The sequence below is a fragment of the Pteropus medius genome, unplaced genomic scaffold (genome assembly GCF_902729225.1).
Source record: "Pteropus medius unplaced genomic scaffold, Ma_sr-lr_union100, whole genome shotgun sequence".
Lineage (NCBI taxonomy): Eukaryota > Metazoa > Chordata > Mammalia > Chiroptera > Pteropodidae > Pteropus > Pteropus medius.
In genome coordinates, this window is record NW_024351730.1 from 24,948,655 (window position 1) to 24,968,391 (window position 19,737).

Here is a 19,737-nt window from a genome sequence, read left to right on the forward strand (position 1 = left end):
ACATGTGTTGACGAGGAATAATGTGGAAAAACTGGAACCCTCATCCACTGCTGCTGGGAATATAAAATGTTTCAGTAACTTTGGAAAGCAGTTTGAAGTTCTCAAAAATGTTAAACATAAAGTTGCCATATGACTTAGCATTCTACTCTTAGGTATTACCCAAGAGAATGAAAACATTTGTTCACACAAAAACTTGTACACAAACGTTCATAGCAGTTCATAATAGCTTAAAGTGAAAAAAGTCGAAACATCCATTCAGAGATGAATGGATAAACAAAATGTGGTATATTCATACAATGGAATATTATTCACCCATAAAAAAGGAATGAAGTACTGATTTATGCTACAAAATAGATAAACCTTGAAAACATTATGCTAAGTGGGAGAATCGAGATGCAAAAGCCTACATATTATATGGATTCATTTATATGAAATATCCAGGACGGGAAAATCCACACATACAGAAAACAGATTAGTGACTGCCTTGAGTTAGGGGAGATTGGGGTGAAATATGAATGAATGACTGCTAATGGGTATGGGGATTCTTTTGGGGATGATAAAAGTGTTCTGGAATTAGAGCATGGAATGGTTATACCACTCTGAATATTTAAAACCACTGACTTGTATACTTGAATATTTAAAACCACTGACTTGTAAAAGGAAGAATTTTATGATATGCAAATTATATCTCAAAAAAAATTTTTCAATTAAAAAAGATGAAAGAGGTGAAGCCAGGCAGCAGGTATTCCAACTGTGAGATCGAGGGGTCTCCACTACACTACAATAAATGAAATACGTTGTCATCACAAACTACTGTTTGCGAAGATACACAAAAGAAAGGGAATTACTCTCTTTTCCTAATGACAGGCATGAGTATTTGAGAGACAAGTAATAGTTCTCATATGGTCCTTATATATTCTCATAGGCCTCACTGGGAACTGCACATGGTAATGGTAATTGCTTAATAAATATTTGTTAATTGTGTAAATGAACTAGATCTTTGGTTCTATAAGAGAAAAGTCTCGTTGCCTTGATATGTTCAATAAACTCTTTTTTTGGTAATTGTCATCCTTCCTCCCTGGAATGCTTAGGTAAAAATAAGAACACCAAGAATTAGAGTATATAGCGGCTCTTACTATACTGGATTGCAAATCTTCCCATGTATGTGGCTTATCATCTGGTTTATTATTCTAAACTAATCTCAGAAAAGTTCTTCCCTTATTTCCAGACATGACACATCAATTGTTTTATGGAGTTCCAGAAGAGAAACTCAACATTAGCTGTCTGTGTGAGGAGCTACTCTGCCAATTATTAAAATATGCTTTTTTCTTTTTTAATGGTATTTTTGGGCAAATAATATATACATCAAATATACAATATTTGTTAAAATGAAACTGCTAAGAAAGTACAAATGGAAACAATAACTAATGATCAAATTTGTTCCACAATTAAGGACCGTTTTACCTTTATGGAAATTCTATGATTCTTTGTATTCTGCTTATTTTTTATTTCAAGTGTCCATATATGAAAATATTAAATTCAATACATGTGTTGAATGCCTTCTATGTTCAAAGCACTGTGCTAGGTATGAACATATACATACATATACATATATATTTATGTTAGATATATCTCTCTCCCTTGATATATAGAAACTGTAGACCCTGGCATAAAGAATATTATAGTCTGCTTGGTGAGGCCTTCTCTGGTCATCCCACTGAAAAATTTAAACCTCCACACTGTCCTTACACTCTCTACCCTCGTCCATGTTTTATTTTTCTCCTTGGAAAAATCTAACATACTGTGTACTTTATCTATCATTTTTGTTTACTGCCTCTCCTCCCAACAGAATATATGCTCCACGAGGACAGGCATTTTTGTATGTCTCGTTCACCACTGTATCTCCAATGTCTAGAATGGTGATTTTATATATATATATATTTGATATGATATTCCATGAATAATGCTGCTATGTATATTTGTACACAGGCCTTTGTGTGAACATATGTTTCCAATTCTTTTGAATATATTCCTAGGAATGGAATTGCTAAGTCATAGGGTATCTGTATTTTAACTTTTTGAGAAACTGCCCAACTATTTCCTCTCCAGGATGTTTTTACTGGTCCCTGGGATATTTCGAATGTGCCCTTCCTTAGCCGGGTACATTTATCCTTTCAGGTCCCAGCTCAGACATTACTTTCTCTAAGAAGCCTTTCCTGATCATTTAACTTGACATTAGATGCCCCTAAAATCTAGGGTGGGAAATACTGTCCCAGCACTCACCATATTCTTTTGAACTACTTGTTTTTCTCCACCAGCACATCCCAAGTCTATAAGTTCTGTTAATAATATATATATATATATATATATATATATATATATATATATATATATATATATATATATATATATTATTCTCTAGCACAGTGCCTGGCATCTGGGAGACATGAAATAAGAAACTGTTAGATTAAATAGTCACAAAATATATTCTATTCAAAGCAACAAAAACCTCTTGCATGATTCTTCCACTAACAAAAGTCCATGTACATTCATTTGTGGAGTTATCACAAATGGTAATCAGTGAATTGTTTATATATGTGTGTGTATACGCGTTATTAATATTCATGTCTAATTTAGGCCGATTTTTTTAAGTTTTGAAGAATAAAGTTTAGGGGTCATCTATTATGCCCAGAATGAAATTGCATTAATCTGTATAAATGTTTCAAAAAACAATTGCTACTTCTTTAAACTCAGTAATTTTACTTCTGAAAATCCTAAGGAAATTGTTCGAAATGCAGAAAATGTTTTATGCATAAAAGGATTGACTAAAAATTATTTATAAATAATTAAATATTTTAATAAGCTCTCTAATAGGCAATAGAGAAATAGCTACATATTCTATAGATATTAAAAATAATATTCAAGAAGAATCTAAATAATGTAGTGGAAGTAGTATTATACTGTGACTACAACTAAAAAGGGAGAAAAACCCCAAACCTATAAGAAATATATAAAAATGCTAACAATGGTATGGTTTGTGTGGTAGGACAATGTCTGGGTTTCCTCTTTAATATCACTATAAATTTTAAATGTGATTTGATCACATTACAATTTTTTTTAAGTACAATAAACAATGAAGCAAATAACATGAAAACTTTTTAAAACCCCATATGCCTAAAATGGATGTCTCTGATAAAGGTTTTGTTTAGAACTTTCATTTTGAGTGTATAGGGACAAAAATTTATAATGCCTTACAAGATGATATGGGGCAACTGGAAATTCAGAAAATACTTATAAACTGAGAAAATTAACTCTCTTTACGACTCACGACAAATATTGATACTCTTATTTAAACAAAACTTCTAGATTTCTTTTTATTATACTATGCCTGGGAAAGGTAGAGCAAAAATCTGTCCTCAAATTTCAATGAGCAGAATAATTACTAGAGCCTCTAGATTAAATGAGATTCCCCAGTCTTGGTTCCAGAGATTCAGATTCACTAAATCTAGACTGGAGTTCAGGTATCTACCATTTATATCTAACAAGCAAAGTAATGATATAGATGAACCATGAGAAAACACGCTTTCCATCATTTTCCAAGGTCTTGACTTACTTCTAATTCAGAAGTGGTCAATTGTAGTGAGTGCCACCATGGAAGATAAATTCTACAAAATTCACCAACATATAGCACAGTTGACCCCAGCAACCCCAAGCTGGATGTTTTCAGAGTACCTCACATTAGTTTGCTTGCCATTAGGGAAAAACAGAAAACAGAAAAATAGAGAGAGAAAATGCTTATGCTTTAAATTCTAAGGACTGTCTTGTGTATTGTCACCTTGGGACAATAATACAGTAGGTGAGCAGTTACCTTTATCGTTTGTAAACGATAGATTTACAACCCCAATTTATAAACGACCCCTTCGATGGATCTGTCAGTATAGATTATTAGCCAAAGAACTACCTTTTATTTATTTATTTATTTGTTTATTTATTTATTTATTTACTTACTTACTTACTTACTTTTTGCATGAGCTTTGAAGGAAACAGTTCTAATTGGAACACGTGGTTAGCTTTGTGGCCTTGGATTAGATATAGAACTCTCCTGGGCCTGTTTCCTCGTCAGTAAAACAGGAGTGATAAGATTTTTCTGCTATTACATATTTAACCCCACAACATTTGTTGTGGGGTTAAATATGTAATAGCAGAAAAAGTGCTCAGCACAGTGCCTGATATGTCTTAAGCATTTAATAAATTATATTTATCAATAAATTCATGTTGTGGCTATTCTTTTTAAGATTTAAAAAAACAGCAATTGACCCTTAACTATGGATTGCTAAAGTAATTCAACACATAATTTAAATAGAAATAAGAGACTCCTTTAGAGAAAAAAAGCACTAGAAGGTGAACGAAGATTAATTTGTAATAAATGCAAATCTAAGCCAAAGGATTGAGATATAATAAATTTAGTCAATAAGCGTTCATTGAGGCCTTCTGAAGGTTTTATTAGATCTATGTAGGAGAACTAACAAAGCCATAGATGCCCACATTTGTAAAACTAATTTCAAACCCTGTGTAAAAGGAGGTAAAATATATAATTCTGACAATGTGAATAGAGTAAATGAATTGTATTAGATATATCCAATTGATTAGGAATTTAGGGAGTTTCACATATATTCTTTCATTGCAATTTTTTATGATGAAATTGGTTAGATGAATAAAAAAATTATAAAATTTAAAAAAAATCAATGCAAAAGACATCCTTGTTCAGCTAAAGAACTACTTTTAACTTTTTGCCCTAATTCCAAGAATCTTTGCTATTCAGTCACTGTTTGGACATGGTCTTTGGATAAACAGGAATAATATCTCATCAGCACAGCAATGTAATTTTATTATCTTAAAACTTGGAGAGTGCAGTGAGAGTCTTCCTGTTTGGCCAGGAGTCCTCTCCCAGAGGCGAGAAAGTGGGAAATCCACACATTCCTTGTGATCACAATCTCTGCTTGCCAAATACATATCCAGCTGCTTGGAGCCTGTGCTGGAAGGAAAAGGGAATCTTTGCTGGAAGATTTCACCCAATTCTAAAGGAAATTTAATTTGTAGACAGGCCTGAGTTCTACTTTTCCATCAGGTGTGTAATCAGATGCATTGATTCCTCAAGAGTCAGAGCTACAAAGTAAAGCTTGTAAGAAAAAAAAAAACTTCGACAAACCTGTCAACTGCTGTGTTGTTGTCCTTCTTACACTATATAACTTCTCTTTCTCCTCCTTTTTTTTCCCTCTTACCTAGAGCCAAGAGGGTGGTGCCTGCGTGCGCTTCTACCTCTTCCCTGCGCCAGAAGGCTTCTCTGCGAAATTGGTGGGGCAGAGGAGGGTTTAGGGCGAGAGGCAGTAGGCAAGACCGTAGGGAAGGAGGTGTCCTTGGCAAACCGCCAGCAGTGGGGCCAAGGGCTCAAGATACCCTTTTAAAACTCAAGTGGCTGCTGGGATGTACCTTTTGGATGGCACTTACACCTTTATTTACCTGGCCGGGAACCAGCCCAGTGGCTATCCTTGATTAGCCCTGCTCCCGCCGGATTGCTGGAAGCCCGAATTCTGCCTAGTAACAGGACATTCGAAGTTCCCATTGGCTGAGACTAACCTTTACTAATAATAGTCCCTTATTACGTTAAAGAATTAAGTATTGGTGGGCATTTAGATTAGATGTAGTTCAAAAAAGAAATAATGAATTATATTTTTTAACTTTCTACGTTGAAATAATTCAAACTTAGAGAAAAGTTGCAAGAACTGTGCAAAGAACTACTTACACTTTACTCCTATTCCTCAAATGTTTTAATGTACTCCTCTTCCTATATTTTTAAACGAATTTTGGATGACAGCTTTAGATTTACAGAAAAATTGAGCAGATAATATGTAAAGTTCAGATATAACCTTCCCACATACACACAATTTCTCCTGTTAAAAACATCTTACATAGGTATAGTACATTTGTTACAATTAATGAACCAACATTGATATATCGTTATTAACTAAAAATCTATAGCTTACTCAGATTTCTTAGTTTTTACTTCTTTGCTAGTGTCACTTTAATTTGACTTAATTTTCTAAAGTACAAGCTGGTAAATGTAATAAAAAGTATAAAACTGCACCTAGGAGAATAGCCAAGAAATAAAAGAACCTTATGATAATTTTTACAGAGATATTTCTATTAGTACTATTTGTAACAGTGAGGAATGACCCAAATGTCAGAGTAGGGAAATAGCTAAGCAAATTATCACATATTAACATATTGGTATACTTTCTGGCTATTAAAAATATAAACTAGGAAAATTTCTTTAATATATGGAGCATGCTGTTAATGAAAGCAGTGGAAGATAACAAAATATGCATGTTGATTAGAAATAGGCAACCAAAGTTAAAAGGGAATTTATGGAATGGAAATAATTAGGACTTACTTTCTGTGAGTATATTTGAATTGCTAATAAATAAACAAATAAAAAATAAATCTAGCAGCAATACTCATCTTCATTTAATGTGTTAAGTAAAAAATCTATATCATTGGGGGGAAAAATTAGATCTCTAGGTTCCTTTCCACATCCTTATCTTGAGTGATTAAATAGTTCTAAAATATTCTATTTAGCTATCAGGAAAAATAAACATAAAAACCAGTGATACTGGTAGATCTAGCCCATTTTAAGTTGTACTCAAGGATAATAAATGTTCTTCAATCATATCTGGCTCACATCTGTCTCCTGTCTCCACTGCCCCACAACATACAGAAAAGCTACAGGTGTGAGATAAGCAGTCACAACAGGGCATTCCTTCTTGTCTTCCTGCTATGAGTGGATATAAGCAGTCAGTTTTCTGGAGAAGAGATCTTCTGCCTGAAAAGGCAGGCACCCAGAACACTGGGTGAAGAAGCTGGTTAAAAACAAAAGAAAATTATTGTTTCAAGTCAAAGGAATGCAAAGAATGATCTTAAAAATAATAAAAAATTTAATATATTTAAAACATAGCCTTTAGACTGAAAAGAAAAGAAGTGGCATTGAAGCAAAAGTCTGGTGTAGAAATGAATTCTGAACTGGCCCACTTCCAGCCAGCTGAAGAACTAAACTTTTCTTTATCTTGAACTCAATATATAATACACAATTCAAATGGAAAAAGAAATATATGAAACAATAAAATGGGTCAGAAATTACTATGCACTATGGTTTCATTTTTGTTATAAATTCTGGAAGGATACCCAGCAAAATATCATCTATAATTACCTTAAGGTAGAGAAATTCGGGTAGTTTTGTTTTTGTCTTTTCTTGTTTTCCTTCACCTGTGTTACCTGATTTTTTCTACAATAAACATGTATTATTTGTATATTTTTTTCAAGTCTTTAACATATAAAAAAAGATGTAAAATTTCTAAAACTCAACCTTTCATCAACTGACTTTGGTTCTGTGCATCTAAAAATGTAAAGATAATTGATATTCTTCATAAGCACAAAGCACTTAAGGATCTCATATGGGTTTTTTTTTTTGAAACACACAAATTACTTTGTGTTTCATTTTAGTGCTGAGTATATAGTTAACTGTAGTTCAATTTTCTTAAACTGTTAATCATATAAAATATGTGTGAGAAATCTCTATTAACTAGAATAATTTATTAATCAAAGCAATTCATTTCCCAAACCTACCAGATAATGGGAGTATTTATTGTGGTACCTTCTGACATTACAAAATACTACTTCACTTCTCCTCATATAAATGTTCTGTTTCCTTTTAGGAACACGAACAGTTTGTTGCTTCAAAGCCATTATCCACCATAAGCCAGTATTTAGATGGTATGGCTTTAAGTTTATAAAGGATAATGATTTTTCTTTTCTCAATTCAGAGAAAATGAAAAAAGACAAGACGTTTTGAATCTGAGAGAATACCACATAAATACCTCCAAAACAGAATTTGAGTCAGTCTTATACCACAATAAAGAAAAAACATTAACTATGGCAGAATAAGAGCCATCCTGTGCCCACAATGTAAGGATTGCCAAGTGATGCTTGTCCACCTGTTCTGCCACTCTGCTCTTCCAGGTGGCTTTATAAAGTTTTTATCACCTGGACCCAATAGACCACAAGAAGGTGTAAGTTGACACACATGTAAAAGACATAGGATTATGGGTTAGCCAGTACCTAATGCTACTTCTGCCTGCAGATGTTTGTCTTTGCCCTAGAATTAATCTTTTTCTCAAAGAATCCCAGGTCGTTCACAGGATTAGGAATTTTAGTAGTCACTGGGTCAGCTTCCTTATGCAGATGCCTTTCTTCACTAAGAATCTGGGAGACATCTTATATAAATACGATAAATCTTGTGGTGTAAAAGTATAGATACAACCAACTCAGTTCCCCATTATCCACACTAGAACTATATAGGGTGGGGGTGAAGTGACATCGAATATCAATAACACTAATAATTCAAATTTTCAAACCATTAAAAAATCTTAACAAGTAGCAGCTGTCTTGAGTTTCAACCTGTCAGTATCTGATTGACTGCCACAGTTGGCCAAAAAAAAGATCAGAAGAAAAATGCCTGTGAAAGACCACCCACATTGGACATACTGCTTCTGAAAGAGATGTATACAGCATATCCCAAGTTTGAAAAGCAGTTCTGGGACTCAGTTTTTCCTGACAGGTATCAGGAATCATGCCTGCCAAAATCCAGGGTGATATTTTTGTGATCTCTCCTTAATGCATAGAAAGATGGCTGTGCAGGTAGGGTCGTTATCCATTATTAGGAAACATTACCCTCAGGAATCAAAAGTTAAAATTGCTGTTGTGAAAAGATTCGGCCTAGGAATAAGGCAAAATCAGCCCTCTGTTTTTCCCTCTTCTCTGGCTCCTTTTGCTGCTATCTATCATAACGTACATTTTAGCATGGTCCAGCTTGAAAATAGGAGGCCAGCTTAATGCTATTGGTACGTTTTTCTCCTTCCTCTCCTCTCCTTTCCCCACAAAAATCAATGCTCACAGACATTTCATATTCAACATAAAACCAGTGAGGGTCAAACCAGGTGGGAAACAGAGGAGAACCCTCAGTCAACATCCAAGCACTGTAAGGGCATGACTATCCTATGCAGGTAGATATATTCTAGGTCTTTCCAGAAAGAAATCAATGTGACTCTCCTTGGACCATTAGTCGAGGCAAAGCTGTTGTCATCAGCTGAATGAATATTCATCTTGCTCACTTTTAAAATATCATTTTAATTAGAAACTCCAAATACTTTGATCTAGATGCTCTTACATGATTTGGCAAGCCTATGTCTTCAAATCACTAGGAAAATGGGGCTATTTCTGGCCCAGTTCCTCCTTGCCTCAGACCTACCCAGCCAGTCTAGTTCGCTTAGGCAACGAGACCCATTGTGAGAGCATGGCAAGTCACTTGGTTCATCACATTCACATCTCTGAAGCACTTCCCCGATTGGTAGCAAAGGATAGTATTGCACTAGAAATCTAATTGTATTTGGTGACATAAATATAACAGCAAAAAGCTTCAAGTCCTATAAGATTAACAATTAAGTTTTCAGAAAGAGTGATAGTACAGAAACATGTGTTAATAGCTGCTAGATTTGGAGGTGTTCACTCTTCTCGAAAACAAAACTCAAGGATGTGGTTCCACCCTGAATAAGCCCGATGTCTGATCTCAGAAGCCAAGCAGAGTGGGGCCTGGTTAGTACTTGGATGGGAGACCACCTAAGAAGACCAGGTGCTATAGGCATAGATAATAATAAATAATAAAAAAAAAAAAGAAAGAGAAATCAAACTCATGAGAGAATTAGACCTCTCAAAACAGAGTCCTGGCTTTGGCCCCAACAGGCAATTTGAAAAATCTTTCTCCTTATTCAACATCTTATCATTTTCTTGACTAACAGAGGTATAAGTTACATACAGTTACGCCTTTAAAAAAAAAATCTTAAAAGTAGAAAAGAGAAGTCAAACTTGGGAGCTAGAAATCAAGAAGTACTATTTTCATACCAAGGAGGTCAATAATTATTAATCCCAGAAAAAATTTTACCTTGACCAAGATAGTGAAATTTTGATAAAGTTTACTGTATGGCTGAATTTAGATATCTCAGATTTCTTAAGTGATGGCAGCTTCACACACACACACACACACACACACACACACACACACACACACACTTTCCTCTCTCTCTCTCTCTACCCATAAGCCTCACTCCTTTAGAGCTCTGCCTGGGTTTTAGTTCCCAGCCACACCAGAGCTGCTTGTTTGATGGGTGTTAGTTTTTGTGACTTCGATTAGACATAATTCTGTTTAATGACATCTCATAATAGCTAATGATTGTTACACACAGAGATAGTCGAATAGTCTTTTTTATTTGAAATGAGAAACAAGCATATTTTTACATAGTATAAGGGAAAATGTTTGGCTTTATCAGTAAATCTTATTCTTGTAGCACCTTTTTTATTTTTTGTCTTTAGCACGGACGAAAGTTTAAAGCGAATATATATATTTTGAATGGTGTTAAAAATAATAATAGTTAACATTCATTGAGGATTTACTATGTGCCAGATATTTTCTAAGGACTTTGTATTAATTTATTTGATCATCTCAAAAATCCATCTTAAAAAGTGAGAAAATTGAGAAGTCGAAGATCTTATCTAAGCTAGGACAGAAACCCAAGCATCCTGGCTTCATTGTCATGAGCTTAAGTACTACAGTATCCTACCCTTTCATTACCCATTTTTAATCATTCATTCGATGTTGACAAACACAAACACACACTGACACTGCTGTGCTAAACAGCCTGAGATTGCCTTTGCATGCTCAGGCCAGTGTCACCATAAACCCAGACTATCATAAAAGACTATCACAGTCATAAAATTATCTAATCACTGAAACAGGCATTTTGGATACAAGAGGAAACAGAGAGGTCCTTTTAGATTTTACTTAATTCTTTCTAATTCTTATCAATCAAATCAGCCCCTCCAATTAAAATTTTCTTTCCTCATTATAGACATACAATCTTAGTCTCTTTATTCAGCTGATTGAGTCAACATCCCTAATATTTCCAATATGAAACTAAGATGCTATAATAACTGATTTCTGCCTCTAGTTTGTCTTCATTACTGTAGTAAAAGAAGTCTTTGTTTCACCTCAGCCTATATATGTCACTCTCCTGCAGTAAACTGTCCATGGCTCCCCATTGCTTATGTCAATGGTTCTTAGACTCACACAGAAATTTATTGTGGTGATGGTTGTACAGCTCTGTGACCATATAAAAACCATTGAACAGTGCAATTTAAACAGATAAATTGTACGGTTGTAAATTATATCTCAATAGTGTTGCTCTTCAGAAAAATTGATAGAGGAATCAAAGCATCTGGAAGTCACAGCATGCCATGTGTAACATCCTGAAATATTTTCCCGTCATCAATTTTTTCTAGCAGAAAATAAGACAAGATTAAAATTCACTACTTTACAACTATGTTATTAAAAAAGCAAGTGGTTGAGCTAAGATTATCGATAGTTTCTAATGTTTACCTTTAATATTAAATTGCCATTTGTTATGTGATTTTATTGCCTGCTGCTATTTGCTAGGAACCGAAGACTTGAGAAAAATTTGAAAGGGAAACTTTAAAATTAAGTACATTCTATATAATACTTTGATGTATTTTTTTTTTGTCTTCAAATTGAGACTTTGGGAAAACATCTATATTTGGAATAACACTAAGGTTTTCTGGAGGTGCTCTGACAATCCTTGGATTCCTAGAAAATGTCTATATTTCTTGACATATCACAAAAGATGTCCTTTTACAACTCGAACTTAAATTACCTTTCTAATCTTCATCTCTTTCCACACCGCCTCGCTGTGCCACACAGCAGTGGTCGTGTGTTCCCCACAACCACAAACAGCTGAGTATTCTTCTAGGATATTCTTTCCTCCTTTCTCCACTTGGACCCTTGAAGCACACTTAACTTCCATTTTGCCTTCCTGACTTGCTTTGTTCAAGAAGGTGCCATGAGAGAGGGAAAAATGTATATCTTACTGAATGTTGTATTTCCAGCATAAATATAGAGACTGGTACATAGAAAATGCACCACAAGTATTCCCTTCTTTGTATTCCCACAGTCTTGACACACACGTCTATCTACCTACCTGACTGTGCTGGAATTATTTTTCAGTGACTCCACCTTCACACTCTCCTTTCCCAGTAGACTAGACTCTAAGATCTTGAAGGCAGGAATTATATCTTTATTGAATAACCAATGTGCCATAAATATCTGGTAAATTTAGATGAATTGAAAATACATTCTTTAATCTCTAGATGTTCAAAGTGGTAAGAAAAAACAAAACATTCAAGCAATTTACTAAAATACTATATGGCAAAAACTGTAAGTGGGATGTGCACACAGGATTATGAGAATTCTGATGAAGGAGTTCTACCTCTTCTGGCTCAGAGGTCTTTACTTTGGAATCTTAATAGAGACTGTGACATTTGAGCTGGAAAAATAACAGTTCACCAAGAAAACAAAAAAAAAGGGATTCTAACCTGAAGGAATTCAGCACCAAGACAGAAACTGAGAGAGTAGGGTGGTTATTACCCCACAGTGGACTGGGGTGGCTTCAGTGCCTCCGCTCTTCATGGCAAGGAGCCTGGAAAAAATGCGCTGGGCCTGGCAGCTCTCCTAGCCTGAACTTTACATGAGCAAGTGGGCGATTCAATCAGATCTGTGTTTTATTCTGTGCTCAACACCCTCTTCAGCCCTGCCCACACCCAACACACGTTTACCATGTAAGAAAGTTGACGAGAGTCACAGGTATCACCTATGGACAAAGGCCAGAGGGACCTGAATCCCCAGAAGAACCAACTTGAAACCTTGGACTGTGGTCTAACCATTGAGCTGTCAGCCAGTACCAGTGCTATGCAAATCACACTGAAGCAGAAGTTAAGAATGTGGTAGAACCAACAAAGCTGGTTCTTTGAGAATGGCAGCATCATTCACTAAAAGATTCCTGCCCACAGTGAAGCCCTCCCTGACTCTCTCAGCCCAAAGGAGTCTCTCCTCTGAAATTCTCTGGAGCACTTAATTTTATATTTATGACACTTTGAAAATTTTTTCTTGCACTATGGTTGTTTTATCCTCATTCTTAGTACCACCTTTTTTTCTCTCTTCCTCATTTTAAAAGCTTACATGTAATATAGTACAGCTTTAAAAGATACCTTGGGAGCAAGATAGGTATAAATCACTCAACGACAAATCTTGTTAGGTTTTAAGTTTCCAGAAGGGAGAGGTCCTGTCCCACTCACCTGTATAAATCCCACATCACTGAGCAAAACATATTTGTTGAATAAATTGATATAGTGATAAAAAAATATGGCAAAGTAAAAACATTCTTTAGCTTTTAAAAGAAGTTATATTTTTGTGATTCTTTTTTTTTTGAAAAGCACCATTTACTAAGTATTTGCATAGATGTTTAACTTTTATTCTTTTAAGTTTTCATCTCTCTTAACCATGGCTCTACAGTCTGGGGTTGTTCCCCTTTTTTCTTGATTTGATTTGCCAAAGTTTCATCTCTTGTATAGGTCTCTATAAAAAACAACTCTTAGATTTCTTTATTATGTCTATTTTTTAATGTTTTCTAATAGAAGATATATTTATTTCAACAAAATTATAAAGTAAAACTACAAAGAAACAAAAATATTTGACGTTCACTGAGGCACAATTTTGTAAAGAGGAAAGTTAACAGTAATCAGCATAAATAAAATAAGTTATAAAGATTTTAATGTGGGGGGGATAACCAGAAGAAATACAAAAATACTTTAAATACACACCATCAATGCCACAGCACAGGAAAACATTTTCATAAAAAATTAACAATTTCCACTTGGACATTTCATTTTCAGCCCTCTTCGAATTTATTCTGAAATCTTAATGTTCTACTGCAGTTTATAGATTAGCTGTACTCTTATATTCCACAGACCCACAAAAATCAGTCCCGTCATAAGCAATTAAAAGGGGGACTTCCTGTTAGAGATACAGCATTTCAGGCTAATATTTAATCTTAATTGGCAACAAGTTTAGTGCAAATAAAATTAGATTTAGCAGCTTAGAAAATTCCTAGTGGAGAGGCATTCACCTCTTAACCCTTACTGCTTCCCCAGAGCAAAATCATTTCTCTCCTTTCATGAGTATAAATGTTGGCCATTCAAACCTATTGCAAACGACTAATTCTAATTCTGCTATTTATGACACAGGGAGTTTCCATGAAAGATCTCAGTCACTAGGCAAATGAGTCAAACGCTTTTACATTTGGAAAGTTTTCCTTAAGTTGATTTAAACAAAAAAGCAGGGCCTGGATGTCAGTCAGAGCTGATTCTTACCCAACTGCTTCTCTAATCATGGGCAGGAGACCCCAGTGAGGCAGTAATCATTTCACACGTTAGCCTCCATAGGCTGCATTCAAAGGAGGATCAGGATGAAACAGAGGAATCTCTTAAATCAAATTCTGCTCTCCAGTAATAAGTTTATTTCACTGACTTGGAAGGAAGGAAAGAACGGAGAGACAGAGAGGGAGGAGGAGGGAAGAAAGGAAGAGAGGAAAGAAGGAAGGGAAAGAAAAAGAAAAAGGAAAAAAAAAAAAAGAAGAGCCATCTGATTTCAAATCTGGTGCTTTTCACTCGAAGCCAAATTATTCTCCAAATGAATAGAAGCTGGAGAGCTACCAGGCAAAGTGGAGTTTTGTTTGGGCTTTGTCAATTTGTCTATTCCTTGAAGTGCCTCCCTTTTGTTAGACATCTGTTCCCTCTCTAGCCAAGGCCTGGGATTGCTGCTTCAGAAAACAATGTGGCTTACTGCGCCCAGATCCTTGGAGGCAAGGGAAGAGGAAGAACACATACTGGGTTTTAAGCACCTGACTAGACGCCTTAGGGAGGATTCACTGGCCCAAGGACTTGTGCCCTCAGAAAGCTCGTCTGATCCCTAAGGTCAAGGATGTGCTGACACAAAATCCAGGCAGGTAAACACTAAGTAGGCCATCTCACTTAACCTCTCTCTTCACCAACTCAGCAATTTTTCTATTCCCCCTGAATTCTTTTACTGAATAGCTCAAGGATGGAGGTGTGGTGGCTACATTTTGGAGACAGAGGGCCCACCTCAGTCACTATATTCTTCTCTTTCCCTTGGAGTGGGGAATTTCTCATACTGGTTGGCCAATTTCCATTTGCTATGCTGACTTTTGAGTAGTGCAGCAAAGGAAGTCTTTCGGGAGATATTTCGAGATATTTCCCGACTCTTGACCTTCCAGGTGGGGGAAGAGCTTCGAACTAAGGAATAGACAGGAAAAATAGGCTTGCCTCGAGGTGCTCCCAGTAGCTGCCATATCTCCCCAGAGGTATTACTGGTCAGATACTGCCATGGCTTCTTCCCACTGCTGTCCCGGACATTCACCCGAGAAGCCAACCTTTGCACTAGCAATTTCATGACTCCTTGGTGGCCGTGAATGGCTGCAAGATGCAGAGGGGTATAGCCACAACTGGACTTCACATTTACATCAAGAGCAATTCCTGCTTTCTGGGCCCCTGAGACCAAGTCCTGAAGTGCCCTGAGGTCACCGTGTTTGGCTATCCAGTGCAAAGCCGTATATCCAGTTAAGAAGTCCTTGTGCAAAGCCAGTTGGGGATCCTCCCAGAACAAAGTTAACACCTGGATCCAAGAGCCAGTGGCAAGCTTCACAATCCATTCATGTTCCCTGGCATCTAGGGGGACGAGGGATGGCTTGTGCTCAGAGGGTCTGTGGGGAACCAAGGCTGTAGGCTCCTCTCTACTTGGGGCCCACAAGCTGTGCAGGCGACTTCTCTCAGCAAGAGCAGCTTTAATGTCAGCAGGTTTTGGTGTCAAAGCAGCATCCACCCTGGGGCTGGACATCGCTCCTGCCTTGGAGGGTTTCCTGGATCGCGGTGGGCGCCTACTCCTTTTCAACAAGTCGTCCGCAAGGCACTCCTCATCAGAGGAGGACAATTTGGTTCTCTCTGCCCGAGAGCCCCTCCTGAGGGACCTCCTAAATTTGGGAGCTGGCCAAGGCAAAGGCTCCTGGGGGTGGCCTACAAGGCCATTAGCTCTTGTTGGGACCTGCTGAAAGGTGTGACCATCTCTTCTGTTCCTGAGGCCCTGAGGGCTCCTGCTGGAGTTGACCTCCTTTAGAGAAAGGTCCTCAGCTGGATTCCTGAGCTTTCTCCAATCTGGGGTCCCCAGGGCAACGTGCAGCCCTTCTTCAGAACCCCCAGGGGACTCTTTGGGCCCACTGCTGCTTTCCTCACTGCCGTGGCTCTCTTGGTCCACAAAGTCATCCAGATCTTGGAGGGACAGCTGACAGCGAATGCTACGAAAGACTGTCAATGGAGAGTCCCCAGGCCAGGATTCAGAAACAGGAAAATGAGAATGAGAGGAAAGAGTGGGGTCTAGTGTCGCTGAGTTAGGGTCCAGGCCCCAGAAGCCCAGCTCCGAGGGGAAGTTGTCTGGCAGCACCGACCAGGCTCTGATGGGGCCCTGGTCCTGGGGGATATGAGGGTGTCTGGCCACCCATTCTTGAGTGCGCTGCTGCTGCTGCTGCAGGGTCGAATAATGCAGATCTCCCGGAGTCAAAAGCTCCGGCGGATCTTCAGCAGAAGGGCGGGACTGGACGGCAGGCGGGGAACCCTGGCTCTCAGTAGCCCCGACGGTTGGAGGAGGCGAGAGGGGCGCTGCCAGCACCGGCGAGGGCTCAGCGGGCGCGCCTTCCAGCTCCTGCCTGGGAGCCCCGCGGTCATCCAGGGCAGCGGAAGCCTGCGCCGGCTCCTCCCCAGCGGTGGTGCGGTCGGGAAGTGCCCCCAGGCCGTTCTGGAGACATTCCCAGCAGCAACGGCCCTGAGCCTTCGCCGCCGCACACCTCGCTCCGACCTGGGCAGCTGCCGCTGCAGCCGCGGGCACCAGAGCCCTGTGGCTGGAGCTGCCTCTTCTCCCGCCGCCTCCCAGGGCCGCCTCCTGGGCGCCAGTGGCTGGGAGTCCATTGCAACCTGCGTCGGCTGCTGGGGCTGCGGCACCTGCTGGCTCCTCCTCCTGCTCCTTCTCGCGCCGCCGCCTCCTGGGCTGCTGCGGCGGCGGCAGTGGCTCCCCACCGCGCGCGCCGGGCGGGGAGCGGGGCGCAGCTCTCCCTGCAGGGGCGGCGGCCACCGGCGGGTCGCGGGGTCGCTGCAGCCCCTCCTCCCCCAAAAGGTCCCTGTACCTCCTCTTGAGTACCACGAACTTGGTGCCGTCGGGGTCCTGGCGCACTGCGGCGACCGAATTGACAAAGCCCTTGAAGAGCTCGCGGCGGCGCTGGTGCTGGCTGGGGGACGCGTCCGGGTCTCGGAGAAAGCTCTTGAAGTGGCTCAGCAAGGCGGCATTGGTCACTCGGCCCCCAGCCTGGCACAGAAAGTCCAGTAGTGCCTCCTGGCTCAACTCCCGGGCCATCGCTGCCTTGTCGTCACCTGGCCGCGAGGTTTCTGTGTCTCGCCCTCTTGTGCTCTCCCCCGCCAGCCGAAACCTTGGCCTGCTGTGTGTCACCTGCGCCCGGGGCGGCGCCGCCCGCCTCCATCAGCCGCGGAGGCTGGCGCTGCTTGCAGCCCCGGAGCGCGCCAAACTGGCCGCAGATCCCCAGGGAAGAAGCCCCGGGGCTGAGCCCTCACGCGCCGCGCGGGTGGGAGAGGGCGCCTCGCAGGCCACCCCAGCGCGACGCCGGCCTCTCGCAGCGAGTCCCGGCAGCGAAAGTTCCCGGGATAGGTCGGAGTCGGTTTCACCTGCGCCCAGGCGACGCCTCCTCTCTGGCTCTGGGGGAAGGGCCGGACCCGCCTCCTCTTGTCCCTCCGCCCTCCGAGGTCTCTCTCCCCCACCCTGCCACCCATCCCAGATGAGTCAGGCTGGTCCCAGCCGGGGAGAAAGCTCCCGTAAGGTGAGGTCGCGGGCAAGCGGGAGTCGGCCGCGAACCGCTCTGCAAGACCCGCTGCCTCTCCGGGCGGGGGAAATGGGAGGCAGGTAAGCGACCCGCCGCTCCTTTAGGTCTCGGCCACGTAGGAAAGAAAAGCAGTAGGCGGTCCGTTCCTGCCCTCTCCTTGAGCTGCATAAGTTATGGCTGAATTCGATGGGTGGGGGAAAAGGTGTGAATGAACCAGCATTCTACGGTCTCTCCAAAAGGTGCCTTTATTACTGAGTGCTGTGGGGTGATCATTTCAGATTTCCTGAGGTCGGGGCAACTCACTGTGCAACCCAAACAAGCCTCTCTTGGATCTGGAGATACTGCCCGGGGATCGGCTCCAAGCGGTCCAAATACACCCAAGTCTGTACTGAGAAGAGAAATCACACTGAAGGATACAGGTTGGTCTCGGCCTTTCCTTTTCCTTTGTCATTGTCTCACGTTAAGGTGCAGGAAGTCAGTTTGATAGTTGATTGCCCCAGCAACTAAAATGACCAGGAATTATGTCTTGACAGCTAAGGTATTTGATGCCTAGTGTTACTTTGTTTTATTTATTCTAAAATTTGTGAACAAAAGAGATTTTTGTACAGTCTATTTTGTGTTGGCTTAAGTGAAGTCTTTTCTCTCCAAATGAAGGGTTCCCCCCCCCCAAAATGTTAAGCATGTTACAAGCTAGCCTGATTTGACCCCACTGCTTGGAACATTAGAATATCTACTTGACTCTAATTCTTCATGGAGAGGTTGTGAAATTCCTAATTGCAAGTCCAGTTGTAGCCTAGAGATGTCTTATTCATTGGCCTCTTCAAGACCATGGAATTACGGCATTTTTCCTAATAGCTGCTTTTCCCCTTCATTTTACCTGTCCATATGTTGGTTCTGCCCTTCCTTTTATTGAGGTCTTTGAGTTGAGGTCCTGTTTCTTTTTCAGTCCTGTTTACATGCCCAAGATACTTCATTGTTTTATCGACTTACCTATCTGGCTGCACGCCTTGCCCCATTTTTTATTTTAGGTGTCTTTCCATTCCTTTCAGTAATGACCCTCAGCCCCAACTGTGACAGCAAATCTTTCTTGGAATCCTCTGTCAGCTGTATTTCCTATTATAAAGTCTCTATTTTCTCCTGCCCTGTCATTTGCCACTGTCCTTCCTATACTGCCCTCAGTCTTTCCACTTTCCTTCTTTTCCACTCTCCTTCTTTTGCCTCCCTTGGCAAAAAGGACAAGGACTCATGACACAATCAGAAGTGTGTCATGAGTCCTTGTCCTTTTTGCCAAGGGAGGGTATTGAAAGTATGTTGGCCCCACAGTTGTCAACATGTTTTAGCGTAAACCAATCTTAGTGACTGCCACAGAGGCCACATTAGCTGAGATTTATTTTAAGTGCCCAACCGTAGCCCGGTACTTTTCCATGAATGAATTAGAATCCTTGGCTTTAAATTATCTAGGTCAGAAATAAGTACTGGGAAACATTTCTGTCTATCATTTTCCAGAATCTAAACCCAATACTGGGTTGAGAGGGGAATAATGGTTTCCACTGAGGTGGAACATTAGCTTCAAGCTTCTTGGATAGTTATTAAAATGAAGATTTTGTATTAAACTTCAGCTTCCTTTTGTGTTTATTTCCTGGTGTTGAGTCATTGTGGGGCCCAGAAGTGTGTCCACACCTAGGGCAGGAGGGTGTCCAGAGGGAAAACTCAGGTAGATGATTTAGAGTAGCAAGTAGAAAGAACTCCCCCTTTGGTACTTTTA

General features: G+C 39.9%; 1 protein-coding gene across 1 annotated transcript; it reads right to left on the minus strand.

Annotated features, from left to right (window-relative positions):
* Nucleotides 1–13,690: 13,690 nt before the first annotated feature.
* SOWAHB (sosondowah ankyrin repeat domain family member B) lies at nucleotides 13,691–17,814 on the minus strand. The gene has a single exon (XM_039845513.1). The coding sequence runs from the start codon at nucleotides 17,489–17,491 to the stop codon at nucleotides 15,158–15,160; it is 2,334 nt and encodes a 777-aa protein (XP_039701447.1). The 5' UTR covers nucleotides 17,492–17,814; the 3' UTR covers nucleotides 13,691–15,157.
* Nucleotides 17,815–19,737: the final 1,923 nt, after the last annotated feature.